Source organism: Mauremys mutica, chromosome 12, assembly GCF_020497125.1.
Source record: "Mauremys mutica isolate MM-2020 ecotype Southern chromosome 12, ASM2049712v1, whole genome shotgun sequence".
NCBI classification, from domain to species: Eukaryota; Metazoa; Chordata; order Testudines; family Geoemydidae; genus Mauremys; species Mauremys mutica.
In genome coordinates, this window is record NC_059083.1 from 76,225,690 (window position 1) to 76,250,379 (window position 24,690).

The window sequence follows — 24,690 nt, forward strand, 5'->3', positions numbered from 1 at the left end:
TATTACTTTGTTACATGTCTTCCTTTGTTTTTACAGTGGTGAACTTGCTGTCAGTGCTCAGTAAATAAATATTAAAAGTGTGAACCTTTTTCAGTGTGTTTCGTGGCGCCTCTGCAATTTATTGTAATGGCCAGCAGATGGCGATCTTCTTCCATTTTATGTAATAAAGCAAACCCTACTTTTCTTTGTGCTGGAGAATGTTTATTAATGTGACCTATGTGGATTATGTTTTATGTTTTAGCTTTGATTAATATTCTGTTATCCTACTATTGGTAATTTAATTCTTACAGGTAGACTGTAGCAGTTTCTGAAGACATTTTAAAAATAAGCCATTTATTTCAAAGAAAGATGTTTATGAATTATGGTTTTGAGAGCAACTAAAACTCAGGTTTGAGTAACATAACCCAAGATTACCACCCCCCTTTTAAAAATCAGAGTAAAAGAGGACTTGTTGGCCTGCTGTACTCTGTTATTTTTGTACTGTTTGTGTATATGCTATTTTGCTTATGGAAATGGCTGTTTTTCCTAGGAACCTACTTACCTGTTACATTTATAAAATAAATGCAGATTGTCAGATTTTTTTTTTTTTTGCCAGAGTGGGATTGGGTAATGCAGAACTTGACGGGACAAGAGAGGTCTTCATGTCAAAAATTGGGAGGGTAGATTTAAACTAGTATTGTATAGTTAGATTTTAATAGAAATCTGACCTTTCAAACTGAATTAGTAGATGTTGTTTATAGACATCTAGATTATGCTTTAAAACCAGTCCTGTTGTGTTGTACCACCCCAGGAGGAACCCACATTTTCTCCCACCTGGTTCCTAGTAGGAAATCATTTGCTACTCTCCTTTATCAGTAAAAATTACTTCCTCTTCTTATGCCAGCCCACTGTCCTGGCTGGTGTCTGGGGGTGAAGAAGTTGGAATCAAGGCTGTGGCCACTCCCTATCGACCTGCATTGGCAGGGGAGGGGGAAATAGCACCGTTGTCTACTACTTCCAGAGGTGAACAGGGAAGACTGCAAAGGGACTCCCCCTTATGTCCTGTATGGTTTGATTTAAGGCTAAGCAACAGTCCCACTAAGGCCTGGTCTACACTGGGGGGAGGGGAGTTCGAACTAAGGTACGCAAGTTCAGCTACGCGAATAGCGTAGTTGAACTCGAAGTACCTTAGTTCGAAGTACTTACCCGTCCTGATGGCGCGGGATCGAAGTCCGCGGCTCCCCCGTCGACTCCGCCACCGCCGTTCGCGGTGGTGGAGTTCCGGAGTCGACGGGAGCGCATTCGGAGTTCGATATATCGCGTCTAGATGAGACGCGATATATCGAACTCCGAGAAGTCGATCGCTACCCGCCGACCCGGGCGGGTAGTATGGACGTACCCTTAGAGAGAGCCCTTTTCAAAGCTTCTACTTATAAAACTGAGCAACGCTGCTTCTTTTTTAAGGTCCACTTAAAAATAACAGAGGTGCCTAAGTATATGTGAACACACTTTTCCAGTTTTAAAATACTTGAGTAATCTTTTGTGGGTAGGATTCAACATGACATCTGTTTTTTTTTTTTTTTTTTACCTGAAGCTTTATCTAGCCATCACATAACCTGAAAAGAAACAGCCTGTATTGAGATAAAGTATAGATTTACATACAGATAAAGATTTGTTGTCTTGCAATATAAAATAAATCCTGGCAGAATAAAATTCTGTTAAGGGAAGGAATGTTATGACTCACTGGAGACAATCTTTGCATTTTTATATTCCTTTTGTTCTTTTTCCTCCTAGTTTTTGTTTATCCAAACCATTCGCTGCACTGCAATCACTATTGTTTATCCTCACACTTTATTGATATTTACTGATGCCAGAAGAAAGGTACGCTCCAGTTGGTACATTTCAATGTTCCCTGCTGCTTAGATGAAAGCTGGGACTGTTTTCCTCATGGAAAGTTGGTTTGTGTTTCAATTTTCATAGAAGTGACTAATTTATACTGTACATCCAACAATTGTCTCTCTTCATAAACACTTAATTCATCTCAGCATCTCTTGGCATAACTCACAGCTGAATTTTTTGCTGGGAGGGAAAAAATGTAAGGTATTTTAATAGTCTGACTTGACATTAATAGTACGTGGCTATTTGTTAGTAGGTACATTGATTAAGGCGATATATTTTTATCTTAATGTGAATGGATTTGCACTGTACATAGAAAGATTCTTCTCTATAATCTCAAATTTAACATGGCCAAAGACAGGCTTATAATTCTTTCTCCCAGATCCTCTTCTTTACTTCTATTCTCCATTATGATCTAGATTATATCCATTCTGCCTGTAACTTGAGCCCATAAGATGAGACTTATTTTCATCTCTCCCTTTCCTTCACATATACAGTTCTGACACTTTTTACTCCACGTTTGTTCTAAAAATACACCCTGTCCTTTCTTATCTGGTGGACAAAGTTCTTGTCAATGCCCTAATCATCTTCTTGCTTAAATACTACAGTCTTGTCCTTTTCAGGACTATCCCTACCCCGTCCAGTCAATGAGGCAGACATGAAATGAAACTCGCAAAACATTTCTGGTTTGACCATGTTACTCTCCACGCCCACCCTTTAAATTACTGGTTCCCCATGAAACGCAACATTAATTTCAAACTTCTTGTCTTTGCCTTCTAGATTTTACAGTGGTCAGCATGTGCTTATGTTTCTGACCTGCTCTCTTGTAGCTTTTCTTCCACTCTTGTGCTCTGTAGTGATGCCAGCCTCAATGCTTGTGTCTTTTCCTTCTCTTACAGTTCCCATACCTTATTTTGTGCTGCCCATTATGTTTAGAATGCCTGCCTCAAAATTGTTTACCAAATAATCTACTTCACTGCATTCGAGTCTATTCTAAAATCTTACATCTGTTGTCTTGTCTATGAGAAATAAGAGGAGGAAAGATAAGAGCCCTTAAAGTTTGCACAATCCTTGGTGTACAACCACTGATCTTGCTATTTTCACCTTTTTTCTTCCTTTTCCCTCATGTGCCTTCTCTATGGCCCTAACTTGAATTTAAATGTTATATTCCATGTGTTTATTTGTGAGCTGCCTTAGTTCTTCAGTGTGGCTAGGGCTAGTGCTAGGGCCTAGAAATAGCCATGCAAGCAGAGTTCCATCTTATGGATTCATTCATCCTCAGTGATAGCAAGAAATCAAACAAGGTTGTAAGTTCTTGGAGGTAGGGATTGCTTCTCCCTTTGTGTTCATACGTTACCTGGCACAGTGGGGCCCTGATCTTGATTGCAGCCTCTAGGCACTACTGCAATATCAAAAGGTTATTCCTTCCTGCGGTATTTAGACCTCATCCTGGAAATATACATACTGTTTGAAAGGAGAGTGTTTTCTGTGTGTCTTTTCCCTAATTTCCTGTTTATATTTTTTCTCCCAATCTATAGTCCAGGTATCTAATCTTGCAGTGATAAGAACACTGCAGCACATTGTTTTGTAGGTATTCTAGTATAATAACCTTTGAAAGAGCAACTTTTATTTCAGCAGCACATACAAGATCTGTATTGATACTCTAGGCATTCCCATGGCAAGAAGTCATGAGCTGTGGAAGTTGGGTTATATGCGTTGTAAAAAGCAGAGAAGCTATTGTTACTTTAAGCTGACATCATTTGTGACATGGGCCATATGGGAGCTCTATGTAATAGACAGTACATACATTTCTAACTTGTCTTCATTATCTATTTAACAATTAAAAGAAAATTTAATGTTTAATATTTAAATAATGTTTAATTTTTAAACAAAGGGTTTTTTGTTGTTTTAATCCATTATTAAAACAGGATAGAAATTTTGCCTCTATGAAGGACTTCCTTAATGCAAGTGTCATAAATGATGATGTTTTTGGTCACCGTTATGTAGAAGGTTCATACAGTAACTATGATTTAAAGTCTCTATTTTCAAATAAGTTTGACTGTGTTTTTCACCTTTTAAACTTTCATACTGCTGGATGACTAAAACATTTTTATCTTTCATGATAGAATTAAATCTTTTTTTAATGTATTTATAACTCTTGAATCATAATTAAGAAACAAATGTGTAAGCACTACATTTTTTGTGAAAGAAATGACTGATTATAAAACTGGACATTTCAGTTATAACTATTATGATTCTATCAACCTGGTAAAATGTTATGAAAAAAATATGATTTAACAAATATTAGGGGCACAATAAAAATATTTTGATTACCCTAATATTTTGTCTGGGGCAGAACAATTTGATGGGTAATAGTTTCAGAAAAAGGACCATGTTTATTGTGAGATGTTGAGTGTAGTTTAAAAGTTCTATTCGTCTTTTTTGGCTCCTGATTCATATTGTACTGCAGGAAATGGTGGTAATGAATAAGTATGGGGTGTGCATCTTTTCTTGGTTAGTGATGAATTAGTGTCTGACTGCTGTTAGTGGGCCCTCTGTTGCTTAATATTCTGTCTTTCTAGTATAGAGGTACTGACTACCTTGGTAAAAATGCCATGCTACTCTTTGCAGGAGTAACAGTAATACATTGCGATTATCAGACAAAACTCTGTGTAAAGGACATGCAAAGGCCCAATGTTCCACTTCTCTTAAGAAGTCTTAAGTGTTGCACAGGCCTTCTGAACCGCGAGGGAGGGGGAAGAGTGAGAGGGAAGAATTTCATAAGCAGTTTCATTTTAGGGTCTCAAAAGACTTCCCAAATGTTATTTAAGCTGCCGTGCAACCTTAATTCAGCCCCTTTGTGCATATGTGTTGTGATAGTTTTAATTAAATGAACACATACTATTTTTTTTTCCAGAGGACTCCTGCCTCAATGAGTGCTCTGAACACAGAATTATTAATTTCCTCTATGGCATTCTCCACCATATTATCTGAGTGCTTCATAAACAGTAATGAATCTGTTTTCACAAGACTCCTGTGAGATGAGGCAGTATTATTTATCTCCATTTCACAGATGGAGACCTGAGGCTAAGGAATATTAAGGTAAAAAGACAGCTAGGACCTAATTTTTCAGAGTATTTAGCATTATATAGCACTTCATATGATCAGAGGGTAGCTGCCATTGACTTTATTTGCAGTTGAGAGTGCTCAGCCCTTTTGTCAATCAGACTGCAGGGTGTCAAGTTGAGCATCCAGTATGTGAGGTATACACAGTTAATGACCACGTCTGAAAAGTTTGTCTTAAGTGACTTGACTGGCATCATGTAGGAACTCTGTGGCAGAAGCAAGAATAGAAGTCAGTTCTCCAGGGCAACGTTCAACGGATGAGACTCCCCTTTCTCTTCCTGCAGACTCCTGCCTCATTCACTGCATAGCTTCCGAGCTTCTGTAACAAATCAGGTAGGGATCTTACAGACAAGACAGCCCTTATTCAGCTCCAGAGGAGGTCCATCATTCACATTGAATGAAGCAGGAGTCCTGTGAAAAAATTAGTATGCGATCATGTAATTAAAGACTGTATCATAAAGCACACACACAGGGGGCTGAATTAAGCTTACACTCTTCTTCCTCTTATGTGGCATCTCCGTTACTGGAGGTTTGCAACCATGGTAGCCCATTCTGTATGATCCTCTGCTAATCAATTTGTGGATAAATAATCCTTTTGATCCACCATTTATACCATCTTCTCTGTCCAAGATCATCTTTTTCTGCTTAGTGTTTTTCTGTCGTCCGCTTTCTCTTCCAGTACCCGTAACATGTATTGACTGCTGAACCTCTTAAAATTTGCCCTGCAAATTGAATCTTTCTTTTCATAAGATTTCTGACTAGCATTTGCTGAGTTTCAGTCATCTCCCATACTATTTTGTTGGTTACTTGGTCTATCCATGATATATTTTCAGACTTCTTCTATAACACCATAACTCAAAGGATTGTAATTTCTTTCTTATCAATATTTTGGATGTCCGTGTTTCATAGCTGTAATTTAACACAGACCAAATGTAAGATTTTAAGAGTTGGAATTTAGTCTTCACATTTATGTCCCTTCTTGCAGGGCTTTGGAGCTGTGCTCCGGCTTCGCTCCAGCTCGGCTAAAACCTGCAGCTCCATTGCTCCAGAGCTGCTCCAGCTCCGGGCTCCGCTCCAAAGCCCTGCCTTCTCATCAGATATATAGGTTAAGGCAACCTTAATTCTGGCATTTCCTAGTTTTTGAGTGCTTGACTTTGCAACTGTAGTAATATTCTTTTTAAATAATTTTTTGTATGTAATTTCGTAGGTTTTTGAAAGAGGAAACTGAACATACAAATTCCATCATGTGGTGTCATATTAACACCCTCATGGGTAATCTGCAGGGTTGGAATCTTTAGCTCCACCACGCAGACCTCTCTCACGTGAGCTAAGGGGATAGGCAGATAGCAGGCAGAAAAGTCTGTGCCACAAGAGCACACTCCCTTCCAGAGCCTGGAATAGAACCCAAGACTTCTGAGTCTCACCATTCCTTTTATGTCAGCAAATATCTGTGAAACCCACTGGCAGAGTGTCCCATCCCCGTCCCAAGTGGTTGTCTAAACAGCATAAATATTAGTTTGTCAGCTATCACATTTAACATTTGGGTTTGGGGAACTCTGTGCTTCCTGCTCATCAAAGAGCTGAAACAATGTTCTTGAGGCACTGAATTACCAGCTGTTGGGCTCTGAATAGAGCTGAACTGCCAGTGCCATAAGGAGTTAAAAATCTTGAAGAACTAGCGGAACTCTTACGGAACCTGTCTGGTGTAAGAGATCTGAGACCAAAGAGCAGGGATCCAGTCAAATGATACCTTCAAAGAAGAATAATGGATGGTGTGTAATTTCCCTTCCATGTTGGATGAAATGATTTCTATGTATGGTTTTATCAAGCCCTTTGATCCTTCTGATGAAATGTGCTATAAATGGAAGATAATTGTCATATCAGTGTGACCCTACTCGTGACATCAACTGAAAATTATCTCACCAATAGTACAAGCTGCTTCATAATATAGCCTTTCTGTTTCTGAATATTATTCCACTGCCATAAATGCTTTAGTCATCATTAATTATGTGGAGCCTTTTCTTATTTTTCCCTTGAACTTAGGAAATTGTTCCAAAGTAATTACTTGGTCTCTCACGTAGAGACCCAGGAATTTGATAGGTATCTTCAATGTACAATGCAATTATCAGTTTAGGGTGTGGTTTTCCAAAAGCACCTAGGGGCATTAGGAGCACAAGTCTAATTGAAGTTGTGTTCATGATGTTAGAATTCTAATATTCTATATTATCAACAATTCACTTCCAAATAAGTTTTTTCCCTTCCAACTTTAGGCTATGTCTTCTGACGTTAAAAACTCTATTCCTGGAGCAAAATCTGGATATTTTTAGAAAATGCAATCTTTTAATATCACAAAATAAAACCTAACTGTACTGGGCCAGTGCAAATCTTCTTTAGGAATAAATGGATTAAAATATACACAATTGTAAAGAATAAAATTCCAGCTAAATTAATAATTGTCGTATCACCCAACATCCATATCTATATAACAAGGAGAAACTAAGAAAACATGTTGAAATAACATAGCATTACATGATATGTTAAATATTGTGAATTTATTTTTTAAGAGTATTTGAGAAATTTATTTCTCTTTCCACTGATTTTCAAATGTTTCAATTTAGATGCTACAAAAACACCATTTTCCCTCTTATTCAGTTAACCAATTTATTTTTAATCTGCATAACCTCACATATTTTCTCCTGTATCTATTACTTTAAAAATATTTTGAGATCAAGATATCTGTCCACTGTGTTGTTAGATGTGAATTCTTTATATTCTGGTTGTTACTGTTTTGTGACTACAGGGAAAGATACAAGTATAATGGGAAGCTAGCGTTAAGGTCACATTCTATGAGTCCACCTCACCGGTCAGATGAGGACAACCGTGCCATGCAGACACCTGTAAGATACTTTTTTGCAATAAATTTGATCTTGTTTCAGTGAATTATTTTTATGTAGCCCCATAAAATTGTCATTTCTAATTGTAAAAGTCATCCCTGTGTGCGGGTAGAGAAATGTAGCAAACAGCAGTGGGAAGGACTGAAGCTCACCGAAGTCTGTGCTCTGCAGCTGCTGAAAAAAAATTCACATTGGTTACTTGCACTTTGTCCTAGGTGGATGACCCTGATTTAGTGCAGAACAAGGCTGGTCATCTGCATTGTTCCCATTAAACAATTTGGCAAATTAACTGCTGTTGATGTCATCTTGTATTTTTCAATAATAGATTAAAGAAAACTGCTGAGGCTTTTTTGGCTGCATTTAATGATAGTTGACCTTTTGAAGGGCTGAATTTTGGACTGATTGTTTTATCCAGTGTCAGACAACCAGCATTATGTCTTACTAAGAGAGACTAAACAGACTTTATATAGAATATTTTATAGTCCTAAATATTTGATGACGATATGTCAGTTGCAAGCAATTTAAAAACAAAAGTTCTTGCTAATAAATGTGTACAGTTGTCAATATGTATGCTGTTTCCCTTCATACATGTGATATCTCTACACTGTAGGAGGTATCATATTCCATATGCAATTGACATGTTTTCAATTTAGTAGAGGTGCTAGACACTTTAAAAAAGTGTCTTATTGACCAGTATTTGCTTTATTTGAAGCAAAATAAGTGTTTAATATGAAACACTATTTTATAAAAGAAAAGGATGGTCTTACATTGAAGACTCTGGGCTGGGATTCAGGAGATCTGGATCCTGTGCCCAGTTGTGCCACAAGCTTCCTGTGTGACTTTTGAGAAGTCACGCCATCTTATTTTGCTTTCCTTCATTATCCCAGGGTTGTCTACACAGTGCCTTAAGTTTCCATAAGAGTGATGTAAATTTTAGTCTGCGCTAACATGTTGCATACTAACTGGCCTTTGTGGACCCTGCTGGTATGCTCTAAAAGTTCCTTTAATGCATGTTAATACAGTCCGGTTTCAAACAGTACTTTGTTAGTGTGCACTAGGGAACTTCTAGTGCACACCAGAATGTGGGCCAGTTAGTGTGCAACATGCTAGTGGAGACTGAATTTACCCCTCTCTTGTGTGACTAAAGCTCTGTGTAGCCAAGCCTTCAGATACAACTGTGATGAGTGCCATAGAAAAGCCTATAAATAAAATAATTCTTTTTAGCTTTGCCAAACAGTTTGGTTGTTTTGGCTGTCTGGAACAAATAGCATGTTATAGTCTATGATGTGCAGATGTTCTGGCATAATTCAGTCCCAGGTAGAGGAATTAGGGAGTTTACTTAAGAAGTAAAGAACTCCCTCAATTGTGTGTTCATTCCTTGAACTAAAAGCTCACTTCTCTACATGGTTATGGTGTCTGAATGAGAACACATTTTCAAACAAAGAGAAGCTTGCATGCGATCTTAAAAACTTTTAGTTAACAAAACCTAATGAGACAAAATAATTCATGCTTCCGTGCATTGTTTTTCTAACTACTGTAGTTTACTACAATTAAACTTCTATTATAGAACTGAAATAGAAACGTCTGGAATAATTTTTTCTAAGTCTTTTTAATGCATTAAATAAAATAATTAGTTACTGTTATGCTACAGTGAAACCCCATTGTGAAAGACACTTGTAGCCTAAAGCAACAGTAATCACCAGTCATTGCTCAGAAACTGCTTTTCTGGTCTGGAGCTGGTCTGCTGCTCCTCTTGGCTCTGGTACTGGCTGTTCTGCCCAGTATCACCACTCCCTTCTATACTACAGTTCACGATCTTCAGCCTTCCTCTACTTTGTGGCTGGTCAGTGTGCTTGTTCCCCATCACACTTAGTCCCACCCAGCTCTGTTTTGGGGTATTGCTAGGCATACCTCAGTTCCTTGCAGAAAGGCGGATTTTGGTCTCATCTTGTAAATTCACTCTCTGTGCGGGAGGTCACCACTAAGGCAGACAGGGAAAAAAATTATTCCATGAAAAATTTTGAGGTTCTGAAATTTTGTTTCCCTTCCACTGTGGAACAAAACTGAGACCTTTTGAAATTTTTCACAAAAAGTGTGAGAGAGAAACACACACCCCAGCATAGGAATATCGCAATAGCTGGGGCATTCACCTGGGATGTGGAAGATTCAGGTTTAAGTCACTGCTCTGAATCAGACAGAGCAGGGACTTTAACCTGCATGTCTCCGGTGTGTGCCCTCACCACTAGGCTATTAGCTATTCTGGAGTGGGTTTTTCTATCTCTGATGTTGATTAAAAATTCCATTCTGGACCTGAGAAACCATCCCAACAAAAGTTTAGTGAAAATGGATATGTTTCCATGAAAAGTTTAAGTTTTGACAGAAAATGCTAATTTGACAGAAAAATGTTTTATTGAAAAATTCCCAGCCAGCTTTAGTCACCACTCTGGAAACCTGCGTGGTGGGAGGAAGGGTATGTGGGGGGGAGGGAGGGTGTGTTCTTTCCGCTTTTATAATGCAGTTATATTTGTTGTTTTGTTACATTTTGAGGATATGGAAAGGGAGCAGCATTAGGCACAAATTATCTAGCAACAGGTAGGCGGTGGAGCTACCTGAATTGAAGCCAAGAGGAGCAGCAGCCCAGTTCCAGACTGATGGTTTCTTGGGGGGGGAGTGAGTTTTCAAGGGGGACCAAAACTCTTCTTTCTTTTGATATGGTACCATATTTTTTTCCTTTGAGGGCAGTATAGTTCAACTAAAAGTTTCTTTAATTGTATATCGGTCTGCTCTTATATCTCCATTTTCATATTCCAGGAAGATCAACACAAAAAAACCATTTCTTTGGACGACAGTGATCTTGAAGCTCGTCTCAATAGTTGGAATCTTGGGGTAAAATAAACAGTGTATTTATTTATTTATTGGCTTCAAATGAAAGCTGTCTGGTAATTTAGTCTGTTTCTGAAATAGTAAACAATAACTTGGCCATTCCTTTTAGAGATGGAAACAAGTTGGAAGCAATCATGACACTTTGAAAGATAAATCATGAATAAATGTCATTTGAGAAGAAACTATTAAAAAACACCTCTCTATATATTATGGTTTTTTAAGGGATGCTGGCATAGGCTCAACTCCACTTACTTAGTGTAAATCCAGTGATTTGCATACATCCCTTTTGAAGCAGCCTGCAGTATTGAGGCCAATATTCCTGTACAGTTGTGGCTTCCTAACATATTTGTAAATACTGTACTGTACTTTGTTACAACGTTGAATGATGACAGACTTTACTTTAGCTTGTGAGATAAATCATCTTTCATCACATAAATTCAATCTGAAAGAGAATACTCCATCTGACCTCATTTTCAGAATGGAGTTCTCTCTCCACCAAGTTCCACAGACAGCCTCAGAATATATATTTATTGGATGTTGGCAGTAATGGATGATAGGGCTCTCTGTGCTTTATTTCCACTTTTACCATTAGAAGGACTTTAATTGGGCTTAAAACATTTAGATAGGACATTAACATTTTAAAATATTCCAGCCAGTATATTTTCAGTCTGTCATCTCTCCTTAGGACACAGACATATTTTTAATAGTATTTTAATGTGCTGTGTGTTTTTGGCATTACAATCTACATGAGGCAAATACAGTTAGACAATTAATGTATTTCTTATAAATAGGATGAAAGGAGTTGTTTGTTAAAATCACTTCAATATTGTATTTAAAATATTCTGTATTTTTTCGTACATTTGTGTGTGCATACAGATTTAGCACGTCAGGTTTGATCTTTTTCTGTTGATATTTAGCAATTAATTCAAGTTTTCTAGACTTGAACAAGTTTAGATTCCACTTTGATTTAAGATAGCTACCATATTGAGATTTTTTTCTCTTCATTCCTTCAGTTACACTCCTCACTCTCTCATCACTCATCACTATGGTACCTGAACAGCAGGGATTTGATAAAGTCCCTACTCTTTAGAGCAATACTCTCTCATAATATTTTGTCTAATCCTTCTCCAATTTGATTAGGATTATGGATCTAATCTAGTGGATCTGGAATCATCCAGTTTTCACTTGAATAGGTTTTTTTTTCTCTCACCCTTTTCTTTTTTCATCAGTTTTTCCACTTTGTATTTATTTCTGTGGAGCCAGATTCTCAGAAGGTTGTTTGGATAGTTATTGGACAGAAGTATAATTAGTGTATAGGTTTTGTCTGAGTAAGGATTTGAGGATTGGGTTCAGTGTTCTGGAGTGGTGGTGAACACTCCACACTTAATACTGAAACTTCTTCATATAAACCCATGACTTTACCAAAAAGAAGTCAATCCCCTGAAATTTACTATGTTGTATCTCATCCCAGAATAGAGTTTTCTAGAGAGTTTGGAAGAAATTTGGAAACGAATGTTACAGTTACAATGTTTGAAGAATTTTTCTGTCATTCAGTTTTCAAAAAGCTTTCTAGTATTTTTTGACTTGTATCTTCAAAATTGCTATAAATGTGTTTGACCTTGCTGAGGGTGCTGTTTGCAATTCTAAATTTCTTTCTTTTTTTGAGGAGTTTGGGATTATTTCAGGAACAACGAAGATATAAAAGCTGTTTGGGTGTGTACAGTGCAACATTTTAAAAAAGCATAAAAATTCAAAAGTTGCTAATATAAAATGGACTCCAGGCTTTGCTACAGCAGGCTAGGCTGAGCAAGAGGTGTGGGAATGACTGGGTAAGTGATGGAGGAGGGAGTGGATGGGAGGGAGTGGGAGACTGTCGGATGTATGGAGATAGGTTGAAGAAGAGCATGGAGGGCTAGAGATTAGAAAAGGGGCATGAAAGTGAAACAGGGGAGAGCGAACACTGTACTGCAAGTGACTGGCAGAGGCGCAGGCAATATGCTTCCTATTAAGAGATCCATTTCCAATATTACTATAACATCAGATCATTGCTCATGTAAAAAAATGATGGCCAAGATGTTCAGAAGTGACTAGTGATTTTTGGTATCTGTTCTTGGCTGCCCAACTTGACACCTCAAAGGGGCCTGATTTTCATAAAGTACCAAGCACCACTCTCTGAAAACCAGTCCCCTTTAAGGTATCTCCTACTGGGCATTGAAAAATTGAGATACTCCAAATTGCTCATTGCTTTTGAAAATCTTGGCCTACACAGTTATGTAAATCTGCTGCACGATATAACCCATCATATCACTAAACAGATCAATTATTCATAAAAATGTTGGTCTACTCCACCAACAAAATCATGCAATGAGAAAACTTACAGATCTCTGAAAAATTAATGTATTCTGAGAGTATATTCATTTGAAAACCTTTCCTGCGTGATTAAGAAACAATATACGCAATAGTATACCTCACACATTTCCATTATGAAACAGGAAATGTTAAGGTTGAAAGGCTGTCATAATATGATGTGGTGAAAGTAAGTATTGAAGGATTATATTGCATCGAGGTACTGAGTGTTCATTTAACCTTTTTTTCTTGATGTAAATCTATAACTTTTTGGTGGGAGTGGAGGGCATGGAGGTGGGAATGTTAGCTGGGTTCAGCTGAAAAACACTTTCCACCTGAACACTTTGTTTAAAATGTTGTTTATTTGGGTTAAGATAACATTTTTCTAGTCTATCTTCCATTTGGTCAAATGTCCGAATGCTGCTTATTTTTCTTATGCTGTGTCCAGCACAGATGGACATAACTGTATTTAGAAATCTTGGCCAGTGTTTTGCATTCATGGTGTATAGTTTTCTTCAGTAAAAATGTAAGCGATAACAGAGAACTTCTGTTTTTTGCTTCTTTTTCACAGTATTATCTCTCATGCTTTGGTGCCTGTTGACATTCTAAATGTAAATTGCACACTTGCTTTTCTTCTTCCGAGACAAGGAAAAGCTTGACCTTGAGCCAGTTCACTAGCTGTCTGTCTGCTTGTTCCATATCTAAAGGGGAGATAAACGAAAGGATCCTAGATACACCTTCTTGGCCCCGAGAGCAACTCAACTTTTATACAGCAATAAAAGATCAATTTCTACCATTTTAGGACTTCTCTGAAAAACACATTTTTAAAAGATTCTCAATTACATACCGTGAAACTACCTGAATACTAAACTTCCAAACAGCCTTTTCAGTAGTAGTCGACACTACAAGAAATTTCTTGCAGGGGACAATAACAAGAATGTAACAACCATTTGCAGACTATTGAGAAGTGCATTGTATGAATATCTAGATAGACTAGATTAGAAAAATGTGCATCTTTTTTAAACGTGTTAAGTATTTGAATAGTTGGTGAACTTCAGTTTCTGGATATTTAACAAGTTATAATTTAGGGCTATCAATCGCAGTTAACTCACGCGATTAACTAAAAAAAATTAATCGCAACTAATCGCAATTTTAATCGCACTGTTAAACAATAGAATATCAATAACAATAACAAATAATAGAATTTATTAAATATTTTGGATAGTTTTTCTACATTTTCATATATATTGTATTCTGTGTTGTAATTGAAATAAAAAAGTGTACAAAAACAAAACAATATAAAACTTCAGAGCCTACAAGGAGATAATGCTGCTCTCTTAGGATCATAGAAGATTAGGGTTGGAAGAGACCTCAGGAGGTCATTTAGTCCAATCCCCTGCTCGAAGCAGCACCAACCTGAACTAAATCATCCCAGCCACGGCTGTGTCAAGCCGGCTCTTTAAAATCTCTAAAGATGGAGATTCTACCACCTCCCTAGGTAACCCATTCCAGTGCTCCACCACGCTCCTAATGAAATAGTTTTTCCTAATATCCAACCTAAACCTCCCCCATTGCAACTTGAGAACAGCTAGAGTGGGGAAAGAAGCCTCAAAAGACCAGGAAAAGGTTTAAAGTGAGGGCCAATCAGCCCCTGGATGACCCATGAGAGGTTGAGAGCTCATAGAATCATAGGAGGTTTAACAGTGTGATTAATTGCGATTCATTTTTTTAATTCTTGACAGCCCTAGTTATAATCATACTTTCTGATATTAACTAAGGGCAAAATGTAGTTTTAATACTTTTTTTTCTTTTTCTTTTTCTTTTTCCACCTCTAGGCGCCACTGTAAATTCAAAACTAAATATTTCCTCCACATAAACCTGTAGGAATATAATCTAATAATCTTTTATTTGTGGTGGGGAGGTGGAAATTCTTATTAACTGAAGGACTGATCATCTTTTGGACAGTGCTAAAGACAGAATGTTTCCTTGAAAGTTTGTTTAATTTGATATGCTAACTAATCCCTTAATGCAGATTCAGTTATAACATCCACAATAGATTGGTACCAAAGCAAAGCAATTTCTAGAAATTCTGAGTGTAAAAGGGAGGATTATTGATCTAGGATTTATCAAAAGGAAGTAATAGTGGCGGATATTGTATATACAACTTTACACTTAGATTAAATACATTTAACTTTCAGGGCAGTTGTTAGAATTATTTGATATTTGTAAAATGCTTTTAAAATATAAAGTGTGTAGAAGTGCTAAATATTATAATGTTTCAGAAAAGATATTTAAAAGACTTCTTATTTCATATGGTTGCATACAGGCTTTCTAACATTAGGCCTGGCAGCATAAGAAGAAGAATGAGCAAACAAACAAACAAAAACACAACAACATAATGAAGCACAGACAATCTCATTCTCCAACTCTAATATATGAGAACATATTTAATCTCTCCACAAATAGATTAGCATATTTGTTCTTTCGCAGTCATGGCATGTGGGGCAGTACAGAAGATACTGCGGTACTGGAAATGCCATCTTTTGGATGAGGCAGGTTCCTTCTTTTGAGCTCTTACGGCTCTGTACATGAAATAAGAGATTCCAAAGATGTAATTGGCTATTATACTCCATTTCTATTTAAAGAAAAATAAAGAACTATTGTGTGGTACACACAAGTTGAGGAATGTGACCACACAGCCATTGCACTATTGGTACCCTGTCATTCTTTTATTACATGTTTTAAGGATACCCCGAGTATGAGGCCCTATATACAATCAAAGTCTTATGCTGTTTATTTGTGAATCTAACGTTTCCCTTTGGTTGGCTCTTGAAAGATCATATACATTTTCTTCATTCAAAACCATAATACTCCTCTGGAACATTTGAGAAATTACAGGTGGATCAAGATCTGCCTTTTCTTTTTCTCATTCTTATGGGGTTTTAAGTAGGGCCTAAATAAATATTACAGTATTCGATGCGCTTAAATTTATATGTCCTCTGAAATAATCTTTCTCTGAATGTCTCTCTTTAAGATAGATCCACAAGTCAAGAGTGCTTTATGGCACTTCAGTACCAAAGTAGATTTAAATGACTCTCATGAGGTGGCAGACAGGAAGCATAATGGACACCAGTGTGTATTCTTAAATGTCTAGTGAGAGGAAAGCAAGAAATCATTGGCTTGCCAGAGCTGGCAATGTGTTTTGGCTTCCAACTGTAGCTTGAGAAGAAGAGTGAGACTGCTGGAAGCTTTCCAAAAAACCAATAACTTTTGCTTTAGTGTACATAGTGTATTTCCTATTCTAAATCTTCCTTCACCTTGAATTACCTTGATAGAAAATACTTCCAAATGCTTTATGAAATGCATTTCCCTGTGCTCAATATTTCTTTTAGAGAAGTTCTAATATTATTCTTCCTTTATCAGGTCAATCTACAAATAGAGTTAACTCCCAGTCATCTGTGTTTGTATAAACGCTACTACCCAGGGCCAGCATGCTTGTTTAGTGGCATTATACTGAAAGATCAGAGTTCTGATCCTGAGCATTTTCTCTTTTCCACAGGGTAGCATGCTCAGTTCTTGGGAGGATTTAAATGAAAATATTCCTATTTCCACTGCTGCCATCTTTGTGCCATCTAGGCACCAACAAGCAAAATCTTACACTGTGCCCTGTGCTTGGCAAACCACTTGAAGGAATAGGTTTCAGAGGTGTTAGAAAGCATCCTGCTGCCTCCCACAAAGAGTTTAACTTAATGAGCTGACACATAGAATGACCCAGAAAGTAATTCCCATTTCAGGACACTCGCGCACACAGACATACAGAGATTATCCCTTAAGTAACTGGCACCGAGACCATTTATGGTTTTGCAGAACATAACAAACACCTTAAACTGCACAAGAAAGTGAATAGGAAGCAAAGTAGGAATGGAGCATAAAGTAAGTGCTGGTGTGGCGTGTCTAACAGCTTTCCCCATTAACAGTCCAAGTTGCTTGCATTCTACCCCTTTTTGAAAGTACCACCAGGTTGTGCATCTTGCAGTAATCTTGAGACTGTAAAGAAATGGATCACTGTGGTGTGCGGATTGCTTCAGAGAAGGAAAATGGCCTTATCTGTTGCAGCTGTTTTCTGAGAGTCCATTTACAATGGGCCTGATTTTCCCAATGAGGAATCATTGACAGCATAAGGAAAGTATCCTCATCTCTGTCTTATCAACATAGAAGTTCTTAGTGTATGTAAAAATAGGATCAATAAATAAAGGCCTGATGCTGAGTTGCTAAGTGCTTGTAACTTGTTGTTGCTGGCTAAGTCAAGTCTAAACTGGTAGTCTGAATTCTTATCTAGATTTTTGACCGTTAGTGCAGTTTTAGCAGATCCGCTTTTCTTTGTTGTTGTGTCCAGTTATATGGGAAGAATATGGAATTTAGAATGTGTTTGCAATTGTACATTTATAAGGTCAGATCTGAAATTTAACACTGCTTCCAAATATTGTCTTGTATGTTTTTTGATTCATGGGCCTGATTGACTCTACTTTTATTTTTTAACGTGTGATTATGTCTTTTTATTGCAGAATATTGCTTCTTATCAGAACTATCATGAAATGCTTTGTTTAGGGAAGTCAGTGTTTATGATTTCTGAACCAAATGGAGAGGTTAATGCTTAACAAGTGTTATGATATGAAAGCTTCAAAGTATATTTATGATATCAACGTCTTCCTCTACAAGAAAAATATTTAAACCTCTATTGTATCAAAAAGTGTCACATTGCTTAGCTTAACCATTTTGTTGCTTCTTGCTAGTAACACTATTGCCTCCTTTATCTTGGAGCATACTTGAATATCCCTATCAAACATTGTATTATTTTAGCTCTTTAGATTCTAGTCATGTTTGGACACATTTGAAAAGTAGGCTTTTGATCTTGATAAATTTTGCCTTTCATAAATGGAACAGTAATATAAGATGACGTTTAAATACATTATAATAGTCTCTTTCTGTGCCTTTATTGAGTTTTATCTAAATTGATATGGGACTGTCCTTGATTAAGTTTTGCTGCCTTGAAGTTGAATTAGCAATGCAGAAAAAAAAATCTACTGTATTGCTGTTTGGAAGGAAAAAAGTTTTCCTTCTGTAAGATTAGTTCAGTTCAAATCTCCAGTTATGTTGCAGCTACTTTGAACTCGTTTTGTCATTTGTAATTTATTTTAGAATCTGTTAAAATATATATTTTTTAATTTTAGAGTATACAGCAGCCTAAAGACCGTAGGTATTCTATCACACATTTTAATATACATTGTGAGTGATCAGACCTTGTTTTTAGTTTTGTTTTAGAAAAATTGCTTATCAATTGAGAGTAAAATACTTTATAGGGCAAATTTCTTTTCCTTTAAATTAAATATAACTGTTTATATTAACTTTGGAAATTTTTTATTGCTTTTCTCTGATGTAAGCAAAGTTGTTGGTTAACTTTTTAGAGTGAAAAGAATTCCTGTGTGAGAGAATCTATATGGACAATAAAACATCAATGTGAGAAATAATATTTATGCAGTATAACTGAACTAGTATTAACAAATGGATACTTTTGTAACTTCTTTCATCCAGAGCCCCAAAAGCAATTTGTAAACACTGAAATAGGCTTCACCATATCCCTGAGATAGCATTTCATTTACCACTGAGTGGAGCCAATTCTGAAGTATGCTATGGTGGCTCTTTGATGTGTGATGGAAATACAACACAATAGTTCGGGAAAGGAAATGCACACAAATATTGTATCCAATTGAAATTGGAAGAGAATTTTAATGAGGCAAGGTATGCTTTGATTAACTAAAAATGGATTAACTCTCAACTTTTATCAAACGTACTATGCCATGGGATCTTTAATAAAAAGTGCTCAGGACCTTGATTTTAAGTCTCATCCCGAAGAATTTCTCATGTGTTAGATTCTCTTATAATAAAGAATTAAAAGGGACTCCTGCCTAAGAAATTCTTTGGTCAGTGATCTACATTAAATTTTCTTAGGTTGGACGGTGGAAGAAAGAGAGAGAAAAATGACTTAGGATCCACTGCTTAATTTTTTTTCTTCTTGAAGAAACTAAACATAAATTGCTTGCGAGTCCAGCAAGACTATTTCCTGGGTTCCTTAAAGTAATTAGCTGGAAAGGGATGTGAGGCTTTTCATTCTTCCTGGGAATAAATGTGTTTCTGTACAATGCTTATAGAGCTCATAATTAAACAGGTGTTCCTGGTGGGGCAGCATTTAGAATAGTGGACTAGTCTAATTGTTTTATATTTGAAATAATTATAAATATAATTATTGTACTATGTATATAGAATACAATAGGTATTATAATTAAGTGATTAACATAATTTTCTTTTGAAATTTATGCTAAAATGTTAGTACATAGAATCTTTCAGAAAACCCATCTAAAATGAAATGTTCTTACTGCTTTACAGCATGTGTAAAACCACATTATAAAGTGCCTAGTCTGATCAGTAAAATGAAGTCCTCTGATAGGAGAACCATCCATTACATTCTGTAATAGCTGGACTAATGTTTAATAATTTCTTTACTTTAATATATTTTGTATTTCTTCATATTTTCAAAGATCTGGGCCAAGATTTCAAAAATAAGTAGTGGTTTTGGTTGTCCCAGGTTTTGAGTGCCCAAATGGAGATGTCCTTATTTTCTGAAAATTATGCCCCTTTAAGGTGTATGAAATTGGGACTCAAAATTAATTTTGAAAATCTAAAGGTCCATCAATGGCTATTAGCCAGGATGGGCAAAGATTGTGGTCCCTAGCCTCTGTTTGCCAGAAGTTGGGAATGAGCGACAGGGGATGGATCACTTGATGGTTCTGTTTCTTCCCTCGGGCAGCTGGCATTGGCCACTGTCGGAAGACAGGATACTGGGCTAGATGGACATTTAGTCTGATAGTTCTTATGTAAAACCTGATCCGTAATCTCTTGCTTTCCATCTGGGCAGGACTGTAGAAACAGTGGACCAAAGTCAGCCCTGCCAAATGTAGACACAATTTCTGTTCAAGTCCATTGCACTTGCACCCTCTTTTGTAAAAAGAGTAATTTGGGCTGAATGCACTTAGTCCTGGGAGTTTGCGGGCAAGGGCACTGTGTATTTCTTTCTCTAGAGACCCTTCTGGCTGTGGTAGAGGGGCAGCATTGACTGGCTGCCAAAGGAGATCTGTGAATCAAAGATCTGTCTATCTTTGTCCAGAAGGAATATAGCTGTCCTACAGGTTTAAAGTAAATAAAATTATGTCGAATTCTTGGGTGGCGTCAGCAATAATACAATGTATGCCTGAAGTTTCTTGGGTGCTTGGCTCAGATCTTCCTTCTTGTCTCTCTATTCCAGTTAAACTCAACTATTTCTGCACAAGCCATGCCCTTTCTTTTGTTTCATTTTTAGTTTCTCTCTGTTGCTTTTTGTAAACATACCTATTGTATATATTGTGATGTTGGAGAGCAGCACCACTGTAAAAACTTTCCCACAGTGAACTCCAAGTGGTGGTGTGCCTTCAAAAAATAAATTCAACTTTCATGCTGACAAACAGTTTTCAGGTCCTTTAATGTCCTTCCTCCAAGACTGCAGCAGCAATCTTAGAGTGTACTTCACTACAAATCACAATGTTAGATAAGAATGTCCATACTTAATTTCCTGAAACTATTCAGCATTTGTTTCTGTAGCAAACATGCTGGCTGACTGGGTTTGTTAGATTAAAGTAAGAACTCGGGTCAAAGTTCAGTTTAGTTGTTTACCATTTCAAAATCTTAAGTGTTCTTAACTCTTTCATGTGTGTTTTTTCCATCCTTGTTTTGAAAACCAAACATATTTTTCTCTTTGAAGAAGCTTACAGGGAAATGTGCAGCAAGCTTGCTGATTCAAATGTTTTTTCCTAAATCTTAAAAGATGCCTTTCAATTCTAGTATTGAACTGTAATACGTCCTGTATTATTTTAGTTTTCAAAGTATTCCTTAATAAGTGGCTTCCAAAGAACAAAATGTGACGCAGGGGAGGAGCGGGAAGATTGTAGCCATTTCTGTGATATTTGCTCTTTAAAAGGAATAGGGACACTGGGTTACATTGAGCCTCATATTAAACTTCGTATAAGGAATGGTGTGCAGCTGTGCCTACCCAGGAGAAGCCCTGGGTACCCAGGATGGGGGGGGAGAGGGATAGTGGTTTGAGCATTGGCCTGCTAAACCCAGGGTTGTGGGTTCAATCCTTGAGGGGGCCACTTAGGGATATGGGGCAAAATCAGTACTTGGTCCTGCTAGTGAAGGCAGGGGGCTGGACTCGATCACCTTTCAGGGTCCTTCCAGTTCTATGAGATAGGTATATCCCCTGTGGAAGGAGCTGATGCTCAAAATCACATTTCCTTTCCTGCTTCCTCTTTGCTTTTGGGGGAAGTCTCCTTAGTGCAGTTTAATTCCTCCATCGTGCCAGCTCCACTCTGTTGGCTAATGCATTACAGGGATGGAGCCTTGGTTCCATCCACTGTCTTCCTCTGTCTTTCCCCTCCCTACTCACCTGTCTGAGGTAGTGGGAAGTGGAGGAGTACTGGGTGCACATGCTTGCGGTAATGCAGTATGTGTGTACGCATGTGTGCTTACTTCACTTTACTGCCCTGCATGACCATCTAGGGTGGGGTAATATTCCAGGCATTAAATAGAAATTCCAGAGCAAAACCCAAATTAAATATGTACTTTTTTTTTTAACAACAGTGTCTTGCCATAGGAAGTAAAAAATAAAAATATGTTATCATTTATATACATGTTGATATACAAATATTTAGCAAAAACATTGAACAGTGTCCGCTGGTTTTATGTGAGGTTTATTTGCAGCTATGGTTCTCTGTGCTTTGTCATAGTGATGACTTAAAGTGGATGAGTAAGGTTTCACAGTATAGCTGATACAGCGTCTCTCTATATTGACCTTTTGACAACAGTGTCCAGATTAGAACAATATTGGGTAATGAAAATGTTGGTTTGTATAAGGTAATTGGGGCCTGAATCAGTGAGTGGAAGCCTTTTTTTAATTTTTTTTTTATGTTGAGCGGCTTTGGTTCAGGCCCATAGGTAGTATGTCACTGATATATTAAGAGGTGTAGAAACACATTTTAGTAAATGGATGAAACATGCCATGGAAAGTTTTTACCAGATTTAACATGTCTTTTGTTTATAGAAGTATAAAAAGTAATTTCAATACCCGGTGAAATACAGAACATATCTTTTTAAAGGTTAGGGACTGTAGTGTGATAGCGGACAACAAGGTAAAGTGGATTATCTTTATCAGCTGATCAAACAGAAAATAACTTTTAGAATCAAGTGTGTTGTGGGTTGACATTTTTCCTGGAGCACGTATCGGTTGCTTTAAATTATAGGTATTAGTGGGTATAGAACTGAAAGTGTTATGGAAAATCCAGCTGAAATTTGACTGTTTGACTGAATTGCTCTTTCTTGCTGATGTGCTGATTTTTCTGCCCTGCCCCACAGCTCCACTAATTTTGAAAAAGGGGATAGTTTCCATAGTTTTCCCCCTGCTTTTTGTTCTGAGTGTTTTTTAAACGGGTGCCCCCCTTAGCTTTCCCACTATCGAACTGTTGGCCTATAGGGGCTCAAGTGTTTTAAGGTGACCAAACTAACCTTCACAAAACAAAACATGATCTGTTGCCTGTATAATTGTTTGACTGACTAATGGGCAGAATAGAAGAATCCAAAACCTTTTCTACAAAAAATGTTTGAAAAGTCAGTTTGTACTAAGGGTATTTGCAAATGAGAGTTCAACTGTATGTCAAGTAAAGATGTATTTTACTTGCTTCATACCCAAAAAGCTTTGTCATGTGATTTACTATTTGACACATGGCAAACCTTCTGCATCATACATATGTGGTTTGATTTGTCTTCGACCTTTGACTTCTTATTTTTAAATTTGCATGTTTCTCACAAATACAAGTCCTCCCCCCTTTTTTTGAGCACTCTTCACTGTGATATTCCTCCTTTAATGTGGTATAATTTTGAGAACAAGAAGTTTTGCAGAAGACTAGCATGAAAGGAATGAATGTTGAGACATTAAATGTTTACAGATCATTTTAAGTGGTTTTAATCCACAACAAGTAACAAAGTGGGAACATTTAACTTCAAAGCACATCTGGCTGCTGTTACAAAATCAGAAAATGTAAGACTTAGGCCATAGAACGTATTAGAGCCACATTTCCACCCCACCCCCTCTTTTGGAAACAACTAGCATATACCTTCCTTATTCAAAGTGGTGCTGAAATTAAGCAAGGCTGAAAATTATTGCGTTTCATGCCCAAATAAATTATGTCAATTGGTTGTAAATCTTTAACAACTTTTATCTTTAAAAAGCTAAGAAAAATTGTTTACAATTTATGTGAAACGTGTGGGATGTTTAAAAAGCCACTTACACCCTTGAAGCCTGATCCTGCATTCCTAGTTTCCTCATAACTTTCCTTGAGGTTAATTGAAGCTTAGAATATGTAGGTTCGGCCCCCAAAAAATAGCTCTGGGGCCAAGAGTGCCTTATCCCTTGGAATCTATGGAGGGCTCTCTGCTCAATCCTAGATCCATGCTGGTGGGGAGGATTTGGCAGGGTGAGGTTATGGGTAGGGAGAAGACATTATGAAGAAGCAGAGAATTATGGCTCCCAAGTTTGTTATTGGAGCAGCAGCTTTTGTCTCTCTCTCTCTCCTGCGCCTTCTATTAAGTTTTCTGTTTTTTTAACTTCTGTGCTTGCTCTTTTTTCATTTCTCCTCATCCTTCAGTCTACTCCTGCTTTCCTTTTCTTTCTCCCTTGTTTTCTCTCACTTTCTCTACCACACTAATTTCATTTGATCTCCTTTCCTTACACCAAGGATCTGGTGGTCTCTTTTGTTCACCTTTGTCTGTTCATAAAAAAAGGCTTTTATATTTTAAACTATTGGCTTGGTTATAATGATGATCTTGAATGTATATAGCACCTTTCATCCAAATGGAACCTAGAATGTTTAAAAACGTTACTATGTGTGTAAAATATGCTGACATTGCACATCTTTGAACTATAGCCACCTCTGGGGTGATATATGACAACTCTTGAGCAGCACATAAGAATACAACATAATATTTTAGGACAGGAAAGAAGAATACTGTGTCAGATTGAAATTACAGAGAGATTAAGCCTCCTTTCATTTATAAATTCAAAAAAGTGGCGAGCACTCTTGATATATTTCGTATTTGCCATGCCTGATAGATCAGTTTAATCTTCTCTAAAAATAAAGGACTTAATGTTGTAAGATGTGTATTGCAATCACATTTTCATTCCAAACCTTCATACCACATTTGACAGATTATATTCTTGAAAGCATTTCCTGGATGTCATGCATTCAGTGTGATGTGATGATTGAATCTCATAATTAGAGAAAATTAAGTGAGATATAGCTGTCTGATAGAGGAAGTGGTGTGTGCACAGTGTTTCAAATGCAGTTCTTAAAGTTTGTGATTGAAAGGGCCGCTGTAATTATACAATACTTTTAATGAATTTTTCTTTTAACAATGAGTTCCA

At 37.1% G+C, this 24,690-nt stretch overlaps 1 protein-coding gene across 5 annotated transcripts in view; it reads left to right on the plus strand.

Annotated features, from left to right (window-relative positions):
- The window catches only part of CEP112 (centrosomal protein 112), a 271,084-nt gene that overhangs the window by 15,310 nt on the left and 231,084 nt on the right, over positions 1-24,690 (plus strand). For all 5 annotated transcript variants that reach the window (XM_044984035.1, XM_044984036.1, XM_044984032.1 and 2 more), the window contains exons 5-6: positions 7,802-7,898; positions 10,707-10,781. In XM_044984035.1, coding sequence (XP_044839970.1) covers positions 7,802-7,898; positions 10,707-10,781 — 172 coding nt within the window. The remainder of the gene's footprint in view (positions 1-7,801; positions 7,899-10,706; positions 10,782-24,690) is intronic.